The sequence below is a fragment of the Manis pentadactyla genome, chromosome 13, assembly GCF_030020395.1.
Source record: "Manis pentadactyla isolate mManPen7 chromosome 13, mManPen7.hap1, whole genome shotgun sequence".
NCBI lineage: Eukaryota > Metazoa > Chordata > Mammalia > Pholidota > Manidae > Manis > Manis pentadactyla.
Window position 1 is genome coordinate 60,559,508 of NC_080031.1, and position 18,946 is coordinate 60,578,453.

At 58.7% G+C, this 18,946-nt stretch overlaps 1 protein-coding gene across 5 annotated transcripts in view; it reads left to right on the forward strand.

Moving 5' to 3' along the window:
- Window positions 1–772: 772 nt before the first annotated feature.
- Window positions 773–18,946, forward strand: part of ACSL6 (acyl-CoA synthetase long chain family member 6) — a 54,523-nt gene continuing 36,349 nt past the window's right edge. For 2 of the 5 annotated variants that reach the window (XM_036892675.2, XM_036892676.2), the window contains exons 1-3: window positions 773–900; window positions 16,369–16,589; window positions 18,446–18,560. In XM_036892675.2, coding sequence (XP_036748570.2) covers window positions 852–900; window positions 16,369–16,589; window positions 18,446–18,560 — 385 coding nt within the window. In that variant the 5' untranslated portion in view covers window positions 773–851. Of the gene's footprint in view, window positions 901–10,938; window positions 11,198–16,368; window positions 16,590–18,003; window positions 18,116–18,445; window positions 18,561–18,946 lie in introns of those variants that run through there. The other 3 variants (XM_036892678.2, XM_036892677.2, XM_036892679.2) reach the window with 3 other exon arrangements.

Here is an 18,946-nt window from a genome sequence, read left to right on the forward strand (position 1 = left end):
TGACTCCATGTGATCCGCATGAGACTTCCCTGACCTCGTGTGACCCCACGTGGCAGCCTGTGACCACACAGGGCCTCCTGTGACCTTGGGTGATTCCGTCTTCTCAGAAGGGGAGATCTGAGGTCTGGGGACCCCAGAGGATCTGGGCATATTCGGGTCAAGCTGCCCCACTGTCAAAACCTAGATAGAGCCTCACTGCCCTCTCTCTCCTCGCTGGCCGGCACCCTTGGCACCCAGAGGCTCCGTGTGCCTGCAGACTCGGGTCCCAGGGGCCAGCAGGCTCAGCAGGGACCGGCCCACAGGCATGTGTGCCTCCTCCTAAGATGGGTGGCCGCGACCCCTCTGCCACCCGAGCGTGCCCAGCCATAAAACCCAGGGTCGTGCAGGGTAGGGGTCGCCAAGGGTTGGGGGCGCCGCGTCGCGGCCCCACACTGGCCGCCCGCACGCCCCTCTCCTGCAGGTTTCCCCGGAACGCCGGGACCTGACGTTGGGGGCCGGGGGCGGGGCGGGGTGGAGGGGCCTGTCGGCGCTGGGCCGAGCCCCTCCCCCGCCGAGGCCGGGGCGGTTCTGACGCGGCTCGCACGCGGGGGGCTCCCCAGACCCGGCGGCTGCGGGGCCGACGGGGTTCCTGCGCCCGGCGCGCGCCGCCGCCTCCCGCCGAACCTCCGCAACGGCGCGGGGAAGGGGGGGCTGCGGAGCGGGGGGCGGGGGCTAAAAATACCCGGCGGCGGCGGCGCGACTGCTCGGGCTGCGGGGCTGCGGGGCTGCGGGGCTGCGGGGCGGCGGGGCGGCGGGGCGGCGGGGCTGCAGGCCGGAGGCCGTGCGGGGCCGGGCCGGCCCCGCTCACAGACATGCTGACCTTCTTCCTGGTCTCGGGAGGCTCCCTCTGGCTGTTTGCGGGTAAGTCCCCGACCTGTGAGCGTCCCCCAAACCCCGTCTCCCGCACACTGGGGGTCTTGGTCCCCCTACCCGGGCTGCGGAGCAGGCCCTTCAAGGCCCCCAGGTCACCCCCTCCCCAAATTCTTACGGGCTCCAGGCCGTGTTTGGGGAGCAGCTGGGTCTGCGGAAATGAGGGGCCTTGCTTTCTGCGAGCCCCCCCACAGCCTCCCTCCAATCTCGCGGAGGCTAGGACCTCCACCGGCCAGGACCGTAGGCTGGTTGGCCAAGGCGCTGAGCCCACTCATCCCCCGAAGGCTAATCCCGAGGGCTTCCTTGCCCATCTCCAGGGTCCGGAAACCTGGGTCATTGGTCGCAGAGTTCCCGCAGTAGGTCGGTCACGTAACTAGAGCTGATCTGGGGCTTCGTGATCCTGGTCAGGGGGTGTCCTGCCTTTCCACCCTTCAGCCAGAGTACAAGGTTTCTGCAAAGCGGGGTCACCTGGCTCCCCAGCTCTGCCCAGGGCTTGTGTCCCCATGGCTGCCAGGCCTTTTCCCTTCCCCTCACAGGAGTCAGTCCCCGGCCCCTGCATCCTCTCAGGAGACTGTGAGGACCCCTTCTGAAGCCCTGCACACTACTCGTCCCCACTCCCCCAAACACGCACACCAGGGGTCTCACCAGGGCCCAGTAAGCCACCAGTTCTGCTGCCTGCACCCAGCCGCGCCCCTCTGTGAGCCTTGGGTTCCTCCAGGGTGTAATACCACGGAAGGGTCCCCACCCCCACCCCATCTGCAGGTTCAGCCCTATAATGTGTGTGAAGAGCTTGGACCTCAAACTGGCCTTAACCTTAACCCAGAGCAAGCCCAGAGCAATGCTCATGGATGTTAGTATTTACTATTTCACATTCAGATGGAAGAATCAGAGGAGACAATGAGGTTCTTTGCGATCCAAGGAAGGGCAGGACTCTGACCCTTCTGAAATCTTTACCTGAAACTCTGCATGTGTTGTTTAATGTCCACAGCAAATCCCTGGTGGTGCTGTGACTGGTTGTGCTCTCCCCTTTTTCCTGGGGTTCAGAGGTTAATTGACTTGCCCAATGGCACACGGATAATATTTGGCAGAGTTTGATCTGAGGTTTTAATTGATCAATCTTCACTAAGTGCTGGTGGTATCAGGCCTGAACCTTGCGGAGTGGTAGATGGGTTAATCCCCACCCTCCCCAGCCAACGCCATTGCCCTAGCCAGGCCACAGGGACAGCTTCCCCTGGGCGGGGGAGCTGGCGAGGCCTCTCTAATCCCCTCAGCCCCCTAAGCTCCTTCTGTCTGCCAGCATCCGAGGACGGGCTGTGCACGGTCACTCTGGGCTTGATGTGCTCATCTGGCAGGCGAGGCTGAGGCTCGAGCCAGCGTCAGAGTGATCGAAACAGTGGTGACAGTGGCGACACTGGTGGTAGGAACTGCCTGGGTGCTGGTCTCAGAGCCTTTCGCCAGTACCAGGACTCCTTTGCCCTATGCTTGGGAGGCCCCCGCTCAGCCCCAGGTCCTAGGGCAACTCTCTGGGGCCTTGATCTTCTGTGGCTGCCAAGAGGTGTTGGGGGCTTCAGGGCTGCATGTCAGGAGTCATCAGCAGCCTGTGAGAAAATGCCCCTCACAGTGTGGGGTCCTCATGTGATGGAGTTCAGCAGGCACTGACTCAAACTGACCTTCTTATCCAGATCCAGCTTCATTACTGAGCATTTCCTCAAGCGGTCAAATGCCTCCCTGGTTGGGGGTAGCTGCCCATATAGGGACCTCAGAGTGGTGGAGCAGGGTGACTCCAGGTAGAGGGAGCAGCTATTTCCATAGAGGACAAGCTTCTCAGTGCAAATAGGAAATTCTCCAAGATGCCACACCTGGTGTAAGAGAGACTGAGGCTGATGTGTGGCGCCTGTTGGATGGAATACTCCAGATGCACACTGGAGCATTCCTAGAGCATGTGTCCACCTTGCTTAGGACTTTGCCTGGACTCCAGCCTTTCTCTGGGGGCAGAGGGGCCTCCTAAGCTAAGACTGAGAACATGCATTTGCCCTGAAATCTGCAGGGTCCTGTGGCAGCTGACAGATCCCTTTGGCTCAGTCAGGAAAAGAAAAGGCCCCTGATGTGACACCATCTTTGGTAGACTTGTGTGCTCTTTGCCACCCATTCTGGCCCTCGGGAGATGAGGGTTGCCTCAAGGGTCTGCAGGGAGAGAATGACATGAAGGGTAAGGGGCAGCTACTGGGGAAGGAACTGACTCTCTGGGGAGGCTGCATGAGCTCTGAGCCCTAGGAGAGCAAGGGCCACATCTGTCCTTTCCCTGCAGGGGAGGCCAGTGCTGAGTCTTGGGCCAGCCCACATGTGCATTCAGTAGTAAAAAAGAAACAAATAGAATAGATCCAGCATGAGTCAGATGCTGTGCCCGGCCTGGGAGAACAGTCCCAGCACCAGGAGCACTCAGAGGACTATGGAGCAGTGCCTGCCTACATGGCATCATGGTGCAAAGCAGAGAGCTACATCCCTCTTAGGGCATGGATTTCTAAGAGGGCGCCCCTTCAGCTAGGCCGATGCTGCCCTGAGCCCTTGTCGTGCAGCAATCGGGTGTCTGTCAGGGGTGGGTCAGCCAAACGCCAGGCAGAGCAAGCCAGGTCAGCGAAGGTGTGCAGGAAGACGTGTTGTGGGGTGGGTCTTCAGGGGCTTGTGCTTGGGAAGTCAGGCAGTGGTAAGGGAATAGAGTCTAGGTATGGGGGATTCTGGAGGGAAAGGGTTTTATTTAGGGGGCAGAGGGGCCTGGATTTAGCTGCAGTGGCCAGGCTGAGCCAGTGGGAGAAGACGGAGACCAGGAGAGCAGTGGGGCATATTGTGATGTTTTGATTGAGAATAGATGTAGCCCAGTGATGGCCCACTCGAGGCTGGTCTTCAGTCCCTGAGGGGATGGGGGCTGGCCCAGATGGAAGAGATTGGCACTGCAGCCATCTGGCTGTAGGTGTCCAGGGCGGGCTTAGACCTGCACATCCTGGGTCAGTTTAGCCCAGTCAGATCCTCCCTCACCCCCAGCTCCCATTAGAGTGGAGGACAGATGTGAGGACTTGGGGCCATCCCAAGGGACCCAGAAAGGCAGCTAGGACCCCAACAGATGGTGGCTTTCTAGGCTAACAGCTGAGACCATGCCTGTCAAAGGAAAGCCTAAATTTGCACATGGTGCACCTCCAGAAGGGAGAATTCTGACCTCAGCACCCTTTACCCTCCCCAGCCTATGTAAGATAGAGGGTTGCTCGTAGTGAGAGCACACCACCACCAGGAGGCGGCAGAACCTGTCCAACCCGCTCTCTGACTGGTTTTCTGCCCCCTTGTGATTATAAGGGCTCTTAGGTTGACCTTCAGAAGGCTGGATTTGGTTCACTCTGCTCCGGATGGGACCCAGGCAATCCCATACACACAATAAGCAGGATAAATGAGCACAAGGTTCTGGCTTATTTGCAAAAAGAGGCAGAAGTTCCAGGCATTGGTGTAACAGAAGCTGCACTGTACAGCTAGCCAGTGGCTGGTGCGCAGTAGGCACTCAAATAGTCCTTGGGTGAAATGCCGTGGGGAGGGGGCATGGGGAAGTTGTTTTATGGGGGAAGTGCTGTTGCAAACATGCTGTTGACTCCCGTTCCCTGAGCACCTACCATGTGTCAAGCCCTAAGTTCTAAAGTTCCTCAAGCTTCCCTCAGTCTTCCCCATGGCACTGTGGCGCTGTCATCCGCATTCAATAGACAAGGCACTGAGTGAGACACAGGGAGGCTCCGTGGTGAAGCGGCTCCCAAGAGCTGTGAGCCAGACCCCCCACTCTCAGACCTCCATTCTAAGGGGAACCCCCAGGCATGAGCAGCCAGGGCCTGAGCCCCTCCAGCAGGCTTGCCAGGCGGCACAGGCAGGCAGCAGTCCTAGGACTGGGGGAGTTTAAAGAGAGAAGAGGTGTGAAGTGCCAAGAGCAGGGGCTGGCACCCAGGGAAGGGCTCATTAAATGTTAGCTAAAGTTGTAACAACTTTAACTAGGCCCTGCTTAAAGACACGCATGGTTCTGACACGCAGAAAGGGAGTAGGGAAAGAGAGGGCATTCCAGGCAGAGGGAGCCGTGTGAAGAGAGACTGGCTGTAGGGGTCAATGAGAGCTAGGCTCGGACTCTGCTCAGCCAGTGAGGTTGCCATGGCTGGGTTCTGCAGGCCCTGGAACGCCCAGCCAGGCGACATGGACTGAGTTCTGTGAGGAGCTGCGGTGAGGACATATGGCCCAAACTGGGTATGTGGATGGCCACGGTGACACTATCCCTTTGCTCCACAAGCCACCTGCATCTCCTGGTGGCATGTGTTCCACCTACGTACAGTCTTTGGCCTCCTCTGCAGTCCTGATGATCTCCCTGAGGGCAGGGCCAGGGTGTCTCCTCTCTGTGCCCCAGCCCAGGGCTGGGCACACAGCATATAAATGGTGTGCATCGTGTAAATGGATGATGTGAAGAATTCCCTGGGCTGGCTTGCTTGCTTGCTGCCTCTCTTTTCTTTCTTTCCCTTGCATTGCAGGGCTAAGACTCTCCAGCGGGCTCCTCCTGACTCTAACCCCTGCCCCAGCTCAGGCTATTTGATCATTCTGGGCATTGACTTCAGATCCTGCCAAGTTGGCAGAAGGGCCACTGGGAGGGACAATGAGGTCAACCAGACATTGATGGCAAGGCCTCAGAGAAGGAGAGTCAGAGATGGGGGAAGGTAGTCAGAGCTGGGAAAGAAAGAGCAACTGGAGGGGAGAGGGGCCAGCCAGGGAGACTGGACAGGGAGGTTGGCCAGAGGCCACTCGGTGAGGCCCTGGGGGCCACCAAGAGGAAAGCAGTCACGAGCATGGAGAAGAGGGACCCAGCTGGGACCCACACATCCAGGCCTGTGGTGACCCCTGGGCTTTGGAAGGCCAGTGCTTCTGACCCCTCTGCTGTGCCCATTAGAGCTGGGCTGTGTGAAGCCACCCAGACCCCAGGGTCCTGCTTAGTAGCTGAAGAGCTTCAGTTTAATGGTGACAGTTCCTTCCAGAAGGTGGGTTGGATGTGGCTGCCTGTGGGGTTCCTTCAACTGCCGCACAGTTACTGAGTGCCCCATCCTGCCTGAGGGCTCTCCCAAAGCCTGGCTCTGCCTGGGGTGGATAGAAATGGAGGCTGGGCCTTCCCTTAGCCCGCAGGCTGGTGGGCGGTTTCAGTACACAGGTCCCTGATCTCCTTGCCATGGGTCAGGGAAGGCTGTGGCCTGGGAAGCCCCCTTCATCTGGACTGAAGGGTCCTTTCTCTGCCTTGTGCTTCTCCTCCCCGGCGCAGCTACTTGAACTCTTACAGAGCCTTGGACATAGTTCATGGCCCATCTCCGGGTAGGAAGACTGGAGGAGGGAGGCATCAGGGGGCAGTCGTCAGGTGTGGGTACTTTCTTTAGGCTGAGAGACCCACAGGGCCTGTTTCCCTCACTTACGGGCATCTGCAGAGCACCCACCAAGCCTCCTGTGGGTCCAGTATCAGCTCCTGAAGTGGTTCTGCCCCAGATTGCCTCTCAGGCTACACAATCGCATGGGTTCTGAGGTCACTGTCTCCTGTTAATGGGAGTCTGAGTAGCATCTGTGCTCCGGAGAGGACACGTAACGTCTGTGGCTCATGGACAGCTCCTGGTAACCCTGGCATGTCAGAAAAGCAGCGTGTCTGACCTCTGGAGTCTGAACAAAATCTAAGTCTGACTTTGTCATGGTGCCTCTGTTGGGTATGGAGTCCAAGCTGAGGAGTGTCCCAGAAGCTGGTCATGGTGCAAACTGGGCTCTGGGCCACCACAGCCCCACCCACAGCTCCAGGGCTCCTGGGGCAGCTGCCCTGTGCTCCGCGGGGAGAGGACACATGCAGTCTTCCTTCTCAGCAGTCCTCTCTGTGCACTGCAAAGCCTGCTGTTTCCCATCATGGTTTCTTCCCGTCTCTTTCTCCACGTTTACTAACAACACCATGAGCATTACCAAAGTTCCCTTACTTATAAGGGTGCTGCCTCACATCCAGCCATTACTGTTTTTGTAGAAGTCCAAACCAACAGAGCCTCAGCAAGGAGGGGCTGGTCTCGCCCGCCCTGACCTCAGGGCCTTCCCCAGGCCACAGAGGCCTCTGCCGGCAGGGGGTGGGGCCAGTGAAAATCCAAGTAGTGGGCGCTCTTGGTGGGTCGTAGTGAGCAACGTCCAGCAGCTTTCCTGGGGCAGCCAGGGCCTCGTTTGGCTTTGGTCTGAAAGAGATTTTTGTTTTCCGGTGAGAACAGCCGGGGCCTGGCGCCTGAGCCAGCCGCAGGAATACAAACCCTTTCATGTGACAGGCTCGGAGTGGAGAGATGCGGGCCTGCCAGCAGCAGGCCCTCCCCCGCCTCTCGGCTCCTCGGGAGGTGGTCATTTGCATAGTCCCCATTCATCCTGGCCTTGGAAAGAAGGCCTGAGTTCTCCAGCTCCCTGCCCAGCTGAGGGCTGGGCTCTTGAGCCGGGCCTTGACCCTTTCACCGCCAAGGGTTCTCACTGGCCCACCGCAGGACTTGGCAGCCTCGGGGGTGGTGAGAGGCAGCAGCTGCTGCCCGGCCCTGGCCTCCAGAGGGAGGATCCAGGAGGTGGCAGGGTCCCCTTGACAGGCACGGCCTTCCATGGAACTGAGTGAAATTCAGATTTGTTTCTTCTTGTGGCATTTAGAAGAGGAATTTCATCACAGTCTGGGGAAGCCAGAAAATTAAGCTGTTTATCAAATTTGCTGGAAAATTGACCTTTAACCATAGACAAAGCTCTCTTTTCTCTGCCCCTCATCTACCCCATGAAAACACGATGGCACCAGGAACGGTGGGTGCAGGGCCCATGCTGGCTCTGGGCTGCAGGAGCAGCCCCTCGGGTGGGCGTCTAGGGACACCGATTGCCTGAGGCTCTTTGGCATCCCATAAACCCAGGCCCTAGGTCGGGTGAGTGGTGGGCATCGTTAGCTCAGGGCTGGGGCTGCAAAGGCAGGGGAAATATACACAGCACCTTCCTTCTGCAGCTGAATGCCCTCTGCCCAGCCTCAGCTTCCTGCCCCAGGCCTCAGGGCAAGCGACCCTGCCTCCTTCCCAGGAGCCTTGGCTTCTTACAGGCTCTTCCCGAGACTTGCCAGCCCACTTCTGCCACTCCAACCCCTTCTTAGAACATTTCTCCCCGTCATTCTGCGCCTCTCCTCATTCCCCCATCCCCGGACTCAGGATGTGTCTTAGGTTCTGTTTTTGGTGCTTTCTCTCTGAGCAGGTGTCCCCAGGTGCTCCTGGGTGAACCAATGGGCAAGCCAATCCCTCTCACTCTCCCAACCCCAATGAACCTAGCCATATCTTAGCAGGACCCTCCCTACTTTAAGGAGCTCCCCACTGGTGGGAGAAGGTCCTGGTAGCCCTGGCGTGTCAGAAAAGCAGCGTGTCTGACCTCTGGAGTCCTATCCTGCCTGTACCGCAGCCATCTGCAGCTGAACTCTGCGAGGGTGGCCCTGCCAGGAGCTTGAACCCCTCAGGTATGTGGTGTGTCCTCAATTTGGGCCAGTGATGGGAAAGGATCCTGCACCCAAGGCCAGGACCCGGCATCCTAACGGGGACTGGCTGGGATGGGAGAGGGTCATGTTGCAGCCCCGGGATCCGGCTCCTGCATGGCGGGGCCCAGCTAGTGGGTGTCCCTCTGCTTGTGTGGTGCTCATGGCCCCAGCCAGTGTCCCTGGGTCCTGACTGCTGACCCAGGGTGTGGTATGGAAGGAAGGGCCATGGGCTGAGGCTCATCTTTGCCCTCAGACCTGGCTGATGGACCGCCTCGCCACTTCCAGAGGGACCACTGCCTGTGTCAGGCCCTTCTCTGCTCTGAGCATTTTGTTGGGCTGAGGACAACATTTATCTCAGCTCATGAGAGACACTGTTTCTGTTTGCACCTCTGTTCTCAAGGCTATTTGTATCTTTAAGTTCCTGAAAGTGTTTGAGCCTGGCTTTCTGGTGCTATTGTTGAGAATGTGGGCCTGCGTTCCTGACCAGGGCTTGGGTGAGTGTGCTTCCTGAGAGGTGCTGGCACGAGAAAGGGAGCCAGAGAGCAGCGAGGGCTGCTTCCTGCCCGAGTGAGCCAGAGAGGGAGGCCTGTTCACAGTGAGTCCAGGCTAGCCTGGACAGGTGGCCCTGCACGGTGCTCGGGCACAGCCCACCTTAGTTGGGCCTTTTCATGTTCAAGAGGTTTAATTGAACCTTCAGAGCCATAATCAGGCTCCTTGGAGAGGCTGGCTAGGTGAGCCGCTGTGTAACCCAGCAACCTGGCCTCTCACAGGGGATACGCTGTGGGTCTCACCTGGTGATTCCCCAGGCAGGGAGGCCCTGGGCCCCATCTCTGTCCCAATCACCTGTGGTTCTGTGTCTCTAATTAAAACCCAAGAGAAGGCTGGAGGGAAAGCCCCTCTCTCACCAGAGAAATAAGCGCAAACCCCTGGATGGATGGGGTGGCTGCTAGGCCAAGTGTGGGCTGCTGTGCTTGCATCTCCGCAGGTCACATAGGTATGATGGCGAGACCTCTGCTGTCCTTAACCTGGTGACTGGGCTGCATGCTTCCTGCGGTGTTGCTGCTTCCATGGCTCCCCGCCCCTGGTGCCATGTGTGGTTTCCGTTGGCCAGGGCCTAGGTCATGGCCACCCAGAAGGGGCCTGGGAAGCATTAGGGGAACCTTTTGTCTTAAAGATATCTCTGAAGAGGTCTAAAGTAGGGGTCCAGCCAAGAAGGAAGAGGAATGGGTTTGGTAGCTGAAGCTGGGTCCTCGGGCATTTATGCGTTTTAAAGCTTCCTCCGCATGGACTAGGGGAGGCTGGCGCCCCTGCGCTCAGGTAATCTCACGCCTTGTTCCAGGTGCGGGCTGCCCAGGCAGGAAGATTTCCTCACGGCTGCTCCAGGTGGTGGGGTGAGCAGTGGAGGTTTTCTCAGCCCCGGGGGAGGTGTTACAAGGCCTGTGGGCTCTAAAGATGCCACTCAGGGTGTGCAGACAGCTCTCAAGAGGTGGCCCAGCACACTGGGTCATGTTGGGACAGTCTCACTGCTGAGGACGTAGACTGGGTTTGGAGGGACAGTGGCCCCATCCTGGCAGACTCAGGAATGCTAGTTGTGGGTAGGGCCCGGCAGGTGGTGGGCTGTGTCCCATGGCCTGGATTTGCCTTTTACTTGGCAGCAGTGGCCACCATGTGCCTACTGTGTGCCCAGCCACATGCTAGTCATGGAAGTGGAAGTAGCAAAAGGCCAGACCTGGTCCCTGCCCCCCACCCCCCTCTGCCATGTGGAGACAGACCCTGCAGAAGTGGGGCCCTGGGAGGCCCTGGAACCTCAGGGTCCCAGTCTGTCTGCCAGAGGTGCTGAGGGGCTCAGAGCTCAGCTCTGGTCCCCACAGGCCAGGTGTGGACGCTGGCACCAGGACGGCAAGAAGTCAGGACACAGGGCTCTCAGGGCAGGCATTCAGGGGGTGCTGTGTGCCACCCTGGGGTCTGGTGGAGGAGATGAGCCAGTGAGGCCCACCTGCTGGCCCAGCCCCACAGTCTGCTGGGAGGGGCGTGGAGAGCGTCTCGGCATGGATGTTCTGTGGGGAGTGGAGAGTGGAGGTGGCTCCTGGGAGGGGCTGGGGACCTCCTGGGGTTGGTGCCAGCCTCCCACAGCCCCAGATATCCGGCCCCCCACCCTCACTCCCCACTCCTCCTGCCACACCGACCTCTCACGCTGGCTGCAGGTCCCCAGCCCATGGCAGAAGCCCTGGCCCCTGATCAGTGTAGCAGATGGAGGTGTAAAGAGACTTTGTCCTTAAGCAACCCCTTTGGGCAAACTCCTGTCCGGGACAGAAGACAATGTGGGGGTGGGGGCAGACGCCGAGGGGCATAAGCTGAGGCTATGGCAACCTGGCAGAGTGGGGGTTAAGGCTGGGTTGCTTGGCTCTGAGCTGCTCTGCACCAGCACTGCCCAGTGAGCAGATGAAGGGGGGGCCAGCGGGGACCTTGAGGGGCCAGCAGCTCCTCAGAGTGTTCTGCGCCCAGGGCCCTGCCAGAGCTGCTCCCACAGCCTCCGGGAGCCTCTCCCACCGCTGCTCACGCCTCCCCCACCAGCCAGCTTCCCAGAGCAGGCAGTTGCATCGGCTATCCCCAGGCGGCCAGGCTCCGGGCGGGGCCTTCGCCGCTGCTGTGCTTTGACCAAGATGTGGTAAGCTCTCTCCCTGAACCCCACACGCCCTTTAGAAGGGAGGCTGGTTCGAGCCAGGAGCCCGCTGGAAGGTAGGCTGTGAATGCATGGACGTTTGCAAGTTGTCTTTCGGCACCTTTCCAAAGAAATGGATCAAGCTCTCCAGCTGACTGTTAGATCTTCTGAGTGTTTCCTTTACTGCGGGCCTGGCCCCACCCTCGGTGCATGTCCTTGTTTGAGAGGAGGCCCAGAGGGATGAAGTGAGTAGTCCAAGGTCATTCAGCCGTCAGAGGGCTGAGTCAGGGTCTGGCCCCAGCTCCACACAGTGCCAGAGCTCCCCCTTGGGCCCTTCCCCAGATTATCTGCTGGGGATCCTGGGCCTGCAGAGGTGGTGTTTTCTCTTTGAAGCTCCTCTCTGGAGGCAAGGAGGTTCTTTCATGATCTGATGGCTTGTCTCATAGTTCGCCACCGTTTCTGAAGTCCTCCGATGTTTGCAGAGACCCAGAACCCCATTGTAAGAACCCTGCCCCACTTTAGGCATATATACAGAAGGAAATTGGGGTGATTCTAAGGGAAGGAAGACCACGAGATCATGGAAGGCCTCAGTGCCAACATGAGGAGTTTGGACTTTTGTCCTTAGGTTGTAAGGAGCCAGGTAAGGTTTTCGAGCAGGGCATGATATGGTCACCTAGATGTATCGGGAAAATAATGCTGGTATCAGTGTAAGCAAAAGTAATCAGTTAGAGGGGAGGCTGGACTCAACTGTGTGGTGGCTGCACCAGCCCAGGGGCTGTGGGTGTGGAGAGGAGTGGTCAGGCACGGTCAGATTTGAGAGAGGTTTAGGAGGTAGTCCTGGCAGAGCCCTCTGGCTAGACTGTGAACATCTAGAAGCTGGGGTTAGGAGGCTGAACCAGCACAGAGGTCTTGGAGCCCTGCCGTGGGCCCCAGGGCCTTCCGCACAGGACCTGTACCCAGGGGTCAGCCTCTGCCACCCTGCCACCTTGGAGCCAGTATACCCCCCACAGGGGTCCCCTTCCTCTGTCTCTCCCTTCCTGGGTTTTGAGAGCTCTCCCCACCCACCGTTCTTGTGCCCTGAATCAGCAGAGGACATGGTGATTTGTTGGGGGGGGTGTCCCAGTCCCTCTAGCCTGTGGCACCCTTAGTGCTCTGAGCTGGTCTGTGCTGGAGGGAAAGAAGCCTAGGAAATGCCGGAGGTGAGGAGGCTACTTGGTGCTGAGGGCTGCGTCCTCCTGCCAGGTGAATATTTACAAACACTCACGCTGCTCACTTGGCAACACCAGCCCCACTGACACCCCTGGGGGCCACCCCCCTATGCTGAGCCCCACGCTGCTGCAACCGCAGAGCCTCTGGGGCAGGATGGGACCAGCCGAGGCCGGGAGCCCAGGGACCACCGAGCACCACCGCAGGCCCACGGGGAGGGAGTGGAGGTCAGAAGAGGCTGAGGCCCTGTGCCCTCCTGAGGAGAGAGCACACTCTGGGCCTGGGCCCCGCCCCGCCCCGAGCCGGGGGTTTGGTGGCGTGGGCTGGCTCGGAGGCCCATGTCCTCAGAGGACCTGAGTTTGCAGCGCTGCCCGGCAGTGGCTTCCAGGTCTGAAGGGAATCTTAGGGTACATGAGAGCAGCCCTAATGATCTGAGGTCCGTGCCTGGGAGAATGACCCTGTCTGGTCACTGCCTAGCCTGGGAGGGGGAGGGGAGGTGCCATCACTCCAGACACCTCCCTGGGGGTGAGCAGCTAAGCAGGAGCCTGAAGAGGAGTGGGCGGGCAGCCTGGCCTTTTCCCACTGCCCTCCATTGCCTCAGGTGAGTGGGCTTCCTGGGGGAAGACCCAGCTGTGACAAGAGGCGGGTCCTCGGGGGGAGGCCAGCAGGGCGCCCACAGCAGTGTCTGCGTGGTGAAGAACAGTGACTCCCCACTTCCGGGCTCTGTTGCTCCCTTGCCCATGCAGCCTGGGCTTGGGGCTTTCTGGGTTCAGGTCTGGGGCTGGCTTTCTGTGGGTTCAGCACCCACAGAGGAGAGGACAGGTTGTGGGTCTAGAGAGCCCAGTGGTGGTGGCAGGTGGTGTCGGTACAGCACAGGGCTGGTTGGGAGCTGTAGTCTGGGCTTGAGTCCTGGCTCCCCCCACGTGCCCACTGTGTACCTGTAGGTGGGTAACCTCTTCAGTGGGATGTCTGTGTCCCCACCTTATCACGAGTCCGTGGAGCAGTTCTGAGGGTCAAACAGTGCAGCATGTAGTCAAGAGCTTCTGGGCACCAGGAATTCAGACAGTTTAGCCAAGTTCTGTTCTTCCCTCTCCTGGGGACTGTGATTCTTTGACTTCTGAAAGCTTAGCTCCTGTGGGAGGCCACCCTCACAGACTGTGGCACTGACCCTTTGCATGAGGTTTCATGGGCTCAGGACTATTCCCGTGTAGAATACTCAGTTCTCCATGTGCTTCGGGCTTGCTCTCAACTCTAGCCCTTGTATGTTTGCTTCTCTCTGGTTAGGACACCCTTTCCTCTCTATCCTCCAGTCTCAGCATCCATACTGCTCCCAGGCAGAGGCCTGCCCTGACTCTGCGTACCTGGGTTGGGCATGGGCTCACAGTCCTGGCTGCACTGCATGGCACTACCTGCTATCTGGTGACTCCCCATGGAACGGACGGCGGCTGCCCATCCGGCTTGTTCCAGTGCCCAGCACTGAGCTAGAAGGGCCTGCTAGATGGCTGGGTGGGTGGGTACACACGTGGATGGGTGACTTGGCCATTCTGTGCTGAGCTTTGTGAAAACCCCACCATTGCCACAAACACTCACAGGCTGCTGCAGCTTAGGGCCTGTGGGCGGCTGCCAAGGCCCAGGGCCAGGTGACAGTGAGGGAGCCTTCCAGGGCTCCGTTAGAGGAAATGCCAGTCAGCTCAGAGCCCACCCCAAGAGCCGATCTTCTGCTCCTTCGTGAGTATCTGAGAGGCCTGGCTGTGACTTGGTCTCCCCACCTGTAGCTTGGGGAAGCCACCTGGCCGCCTGCCTGGGGTCCTCCCTAGAGTGGTTTTCCTTGGTGAACTCAAGGGGCTCCACAGCTGGGCCTGTGCTTTTCTGACACAGGACAATGTGATCAGGATTCCTGAGTGGTTCATTCCTGTGGGATGGCCTCAGACTGATCCAGTTTGAGGAGGCTCCTGGTAAAGGTGGGTTTCCGGCTCAGGAACTCAGTGAGAATGATTAGGCTGCTTGGGGGCTCATTTTCTCTGCTCCCCGGGGAGCACCCAGAGCTTATGGGTGGGTGATGAGTGTCCCCAGGACTCAGCCAGCCTGTCATGCTGTCTGTGCAGCATAAACTTCTGTGGGTCACAGTGCCTGGGCCCAGCCAGCTCTGCCCAGCGTTTGGATCTGCCTCCTTGATGAGCTCACCTGTCAGCCACCTCTTTGGTCCTGGCCTGCCTCTGACCATGCCAGACACAGTACAAGAGGATGCCTGGTGACACTGTCCCCATTTTAAAGATGAGAACTCAGAGGTCCAGACGGGTGGGTCATGCTCGCCCTTGTGTAGCATGTAAGTGGAGGAGAAGGGATCTGAACCCCGGGGCTCTCCTTGCTCCTCTGCAGTGACTTTGCACACCGCTGACCTCACCGCCAGCATGGATGTTACACAAATACTATTATACTTTAGCACAAATACTATTCATGGGGGTTTCCGCAGATCACTCCTTTCCAGGGGTCAAGCAGCTGCTGTTTGGCTCTTATCCAGTGGCTGCAGAGTGGCCGCTGTTGGGTTTCTCATTGTTTTCTGAGGAGGGAATCACAGCCATGCTTCCAAAGGTCAAGGGTGGGTGAGGAGGGTGCTGGTGGAAGGTGCTGGCGGCCAGGAGCCCACCCAACCCTCATGAGGCTGGCCGATCTGTAGGTGTCATGCGGCACTTGCAGCTTCAGGCCCTACTGGGCAGCGACACCCAGGAGGCCCTGGTGAGGATAGCAGCGTCCAGCGCCAGCCCGCCCTCGCCACCATCCCCAGCCTTGGGCCAAGTGCAGAGCCCGGAGCCCAGCCGGCCCTTTGTCTGCCTTGCCGGCACTGCTTCACTTAGCGGCTGGTGGGAGGACATGGTAGCCTCTGCTCTCTTTGAATCAAGGTCAGTCGCCAGTGCTTCTCACAGGAACACTCCCACTGCCCACCCCAGGGCATCCTCTGTGTCCCCCTGACAGGCCCCTTCGTGCACTTGGGCTGTGGCGGGTAAGCGTGCACCCTGAACACCATCTGTGATGTCACAGAGATGCTGATTACCCCCGGAATGCACATACAGCTTTGCTGAGTTCCTTCTCTCAGAACCTTGAATATCTGCTCCCCACTGCCCCGCGCTTTTCCTCTGGACTTTAGTTGAGGGGGTCCTGGGAGAGCTGCCCAGGGCCCAGTTAATGGTAGGCAGCTGTGCCTCCTGGGTCTGCAGAGCCACAGGGCACATTGGTCAGCAGCCTGGAGCCAGGGAGCAGGGCTTGCACCAACCCTGGCTGCTCTTAGGAGCTCTGCTGTTCCTCAGAAAGGCAGCCCCAGATCACCTCTGGTCCTGTCAGGCCTTTGACTCTAAACTTTCTCCAAGCAGAGCCCCTAGTGGGCCAGGATGTGGGTCTGGGGGACCTGCCATGGGTCACCCACTGACCCTTGTCAGATCTGTCCTAGTCCTCCTGTCATGAGGGCTGGAGGTGTCTGTGGGGGCTGGTCTGTGGGCCCTGCCCCCTTCCCTTCTCCCCTGGGGCTGGGAGCTTTGCGGTGCAGCGGGAGGAACCTGCATCCCTCACCAACCCTCCTCCAGGGCAGTGTGCTCAGCATGTCTGCTGTCCTTCTGTCCTCTCCACATGCTGGGGGCATGGTTGTGCCACACACCGTCCACACAGGAGAGGCAGAGCACGCAGGCCCTGGGGCTCAGGGGCAGTAACCCCGGAGCTGTCAGAGCACGCCCTGGCCCCTGGATGCTATGGAAGCATCTGTCAGCCATGGCCCAGGCCTAAGCATATGGTTCTCAGGAAAACTGGGCCAGATGTCTGTCAGCTGTGACGCCAGGGGTCCTGGCCTGGCCCTGGGAGAGCCCCTCCCAGGCAGCCAGCATCTGGGATACCCCGTGTGGCTCCAGGAGACTGTGCACCCGGCTCGCATGGGGCCTGCCCTGCAGTGTGTGTAGCCAGGGCCTGGCCAAGGCCGGTGGGTCACTTGTGATCCAGGGCTGAGGACTCCTTAGCCTGCTCTCAGGCCCTTCTCTCACTGCTCTTGTCCCTACAGAGTTCATCCTTTCACTTCTGGAGAAGATGCAGGCGCAGGAGATCCTGAGAATGCTACGGCTGCCCGAGCTGGGTGACCTGGGCCAGTTTTTCCGCAGCCTCTCAGCCACCACCCTTGTGGGTATGGGGGCTCTGGCCGCCATCCTCGCCTACTGGTTCACACACCGGCCAAAGGCCTTACAACCACCATGCAACCTCCTGATGCAGTCAGAGGAAGTGGAGGTGAGTGGGGTGCAAGCGGCTGGGCTCTGGGAAGTAGTGGGCAGAGACGGGCATCTTGAAGGTAGAAGGCAAACTTGTGGCTTGTTTGACCTTAAACAGCCCAGAGAATCTGTTTCCCCAGCAGTGGGCCAGTGGGTCCCCATGGCCTTGGGCAGAGGCTTCCACTGGGTGCCCCTGCTCCTCCCAGGAACTGAGCCCCGGGCAGAGCCCGGCTGTGGCCTTGCCCTGGGCCTCCCAGGTGGGCAACCTTGGCCCATTGGTGCCCCAGTAGGGAGGCCTAAGCAGGTTCTCCAGGGGCTACCAAGTAAGTTCCCTCCCAAAGCCTCCCTGTGCCCAGCCCTGGCATGGAGCTGGGACTCAGAGCTGGGCCCATCCCGGGGCCCTGCCCCCCAGAGCACACCGACTCCCAGGTGGAGCCGCCAACAGGAAAAGGTGCGGGGTAGCCCAGGCTAGGCAAGAGTCTCCAGGCTGAGTCTAGAAGGACTGGTGAGATTTCTTTATTAAGCTTATGGATTTTTTTTGCCTTTTTAAAAAATTGCCTTTTTTCTGAACTTTAATATATTTGTTTATTTTGAATCAATAATATATTCACACAGTTCTAAAGGAAAAGACATAGACTGCAAAGCCTCCCACTTCTCCCCCTTAGAACCATGCTCATGACTGTCCACAAGTGAGTGTGTGCAGATACCTGGCCCCCCTTTAAACGTTGTCTCTCTGCATACATGGGTCAGCGTGTTGCTTTTTGCCCTTGATAATCTTGGCCTCTTTATTGTCTCGCTGCTCCTAAGCCTGGCAAGGTTTTGCCTGGTGGTAGGGGGCACAGGTCAAGATAGGGCTGGGGTCTTCAGGGCATTTTCCCAGCAGAAGGAATGACGTTTGCAAAGGTACAGGTATGCACCGTGTGGCTTTAGGAAATGGAGATCACATGCAGTGCAGCCTGGCTGCAGATGGGCTAGCAGCGCCGTGACAGGAAGGGCTGTTGTGACCGGCAGCTGTAGGTTTGGAAGTTGGTTGTGCGTCCTGTTGGCTCTATGATCCTGGGCTGTTCTTCACTCCCTGGGCCTCAGTTTCCTTAAATGCCGAGTCAGTGATAAAGAGCCCCCACTTGCTGGGGTTCAGTAAGGCCTTGGGGGTATGGCACAGAGAAGGCACTAAGGCTGGCTGTGCTGGGTGAGCCTGTAATCACAACTCCCCTGCAGAGCCCAGCAAGGACAAAGCCCTGTGACCTGGGCAGGGACCCCTGGGGATCGGGTTTATTTTGGGTTTTCAGTACAGGGAGAAACGGCCAATTTGTGTGTAGAACGGTAGCCATGGCAGGGCCAGGTGTGTTCCTGGGAGAGTACCTTCAGCCATTCCTTCAACTAATTCACGCTGTTATGTGAATGAGGGGTGGCACCCAAATGGTTCTTAACAGAAGGGCCTAGGAGCAGCAGATGGATGGGGCTGTCTTGGCACATGGGTGCTGATGCCAGGAGGAAGCCTGACTCTGCCATGTCTCCCCATCACATTGGATGAGTGAACCATCGGTGAATATGAACAGTAACTGAGATTTTAGGCACTTTATGTGTGCTGACCAGGTGTGTGGGCACTGTGTGCATGAGCTAGCTATGTTTGAGTTTGGATGCCCACCGGTCGAGTGTGTACCCACTACACATACATGAACAGGTATAGAAGTGGTGCGTGTCCAGTCCAGGTGTGTGTAGGCCATGTGTGTGAGTGTACACAGAGCATTCCCAGCCCCAACCATGTGGCCTGGGTGTGCATGCAAGGTACCTACAGCCTGGTGCGTGCTGGCATGCCCTCCTGATGGCCCTGCCTGCCTCAGCCAGCTTCTCTGGCCTGTGCTTGGCTTGCAGGACAGTGGTGGGGCCCGGCGATCTGTCATCGGGGATGGCCCTCAGTTGCTCACCCACTACTATGATGATGCCAGGACAATGTATCAGGTGTTCCGCCGTGGGCTTAGCATCTCAGGTGAGAGCAGCCATGGGGGCATGGAGGGGTGGAGGTAGGCAAGCATGGTGCTGGGACACAGTAGGTGAGGGGTGCCCAGGTTCAGAGGAGAGAAGCCACTCCTGACCTTTCTCTCACCCACTCAAAGAAGTAATTGCATTATGAGGCCAAAAGGCTGATTTCAGCTTTGCTCCAGTCCCTAGGACTGTCTGACCTTAGCCCATACTCTTTATCTCCCATTGGTACCTCCTGGTGAACCTTAAACTTCCAGGCCACTGACGGAAGGATCCAGAGGCCTCTGAAATGTCTGGGTGACCCGAGGCATCAGGCAAAGGGAGGTGGTCACAGAGCAGCAGCCTGCCACCTCTGCCCAGTGGCTCCCAGGTCTCCATGCTCTCTGGGACTGC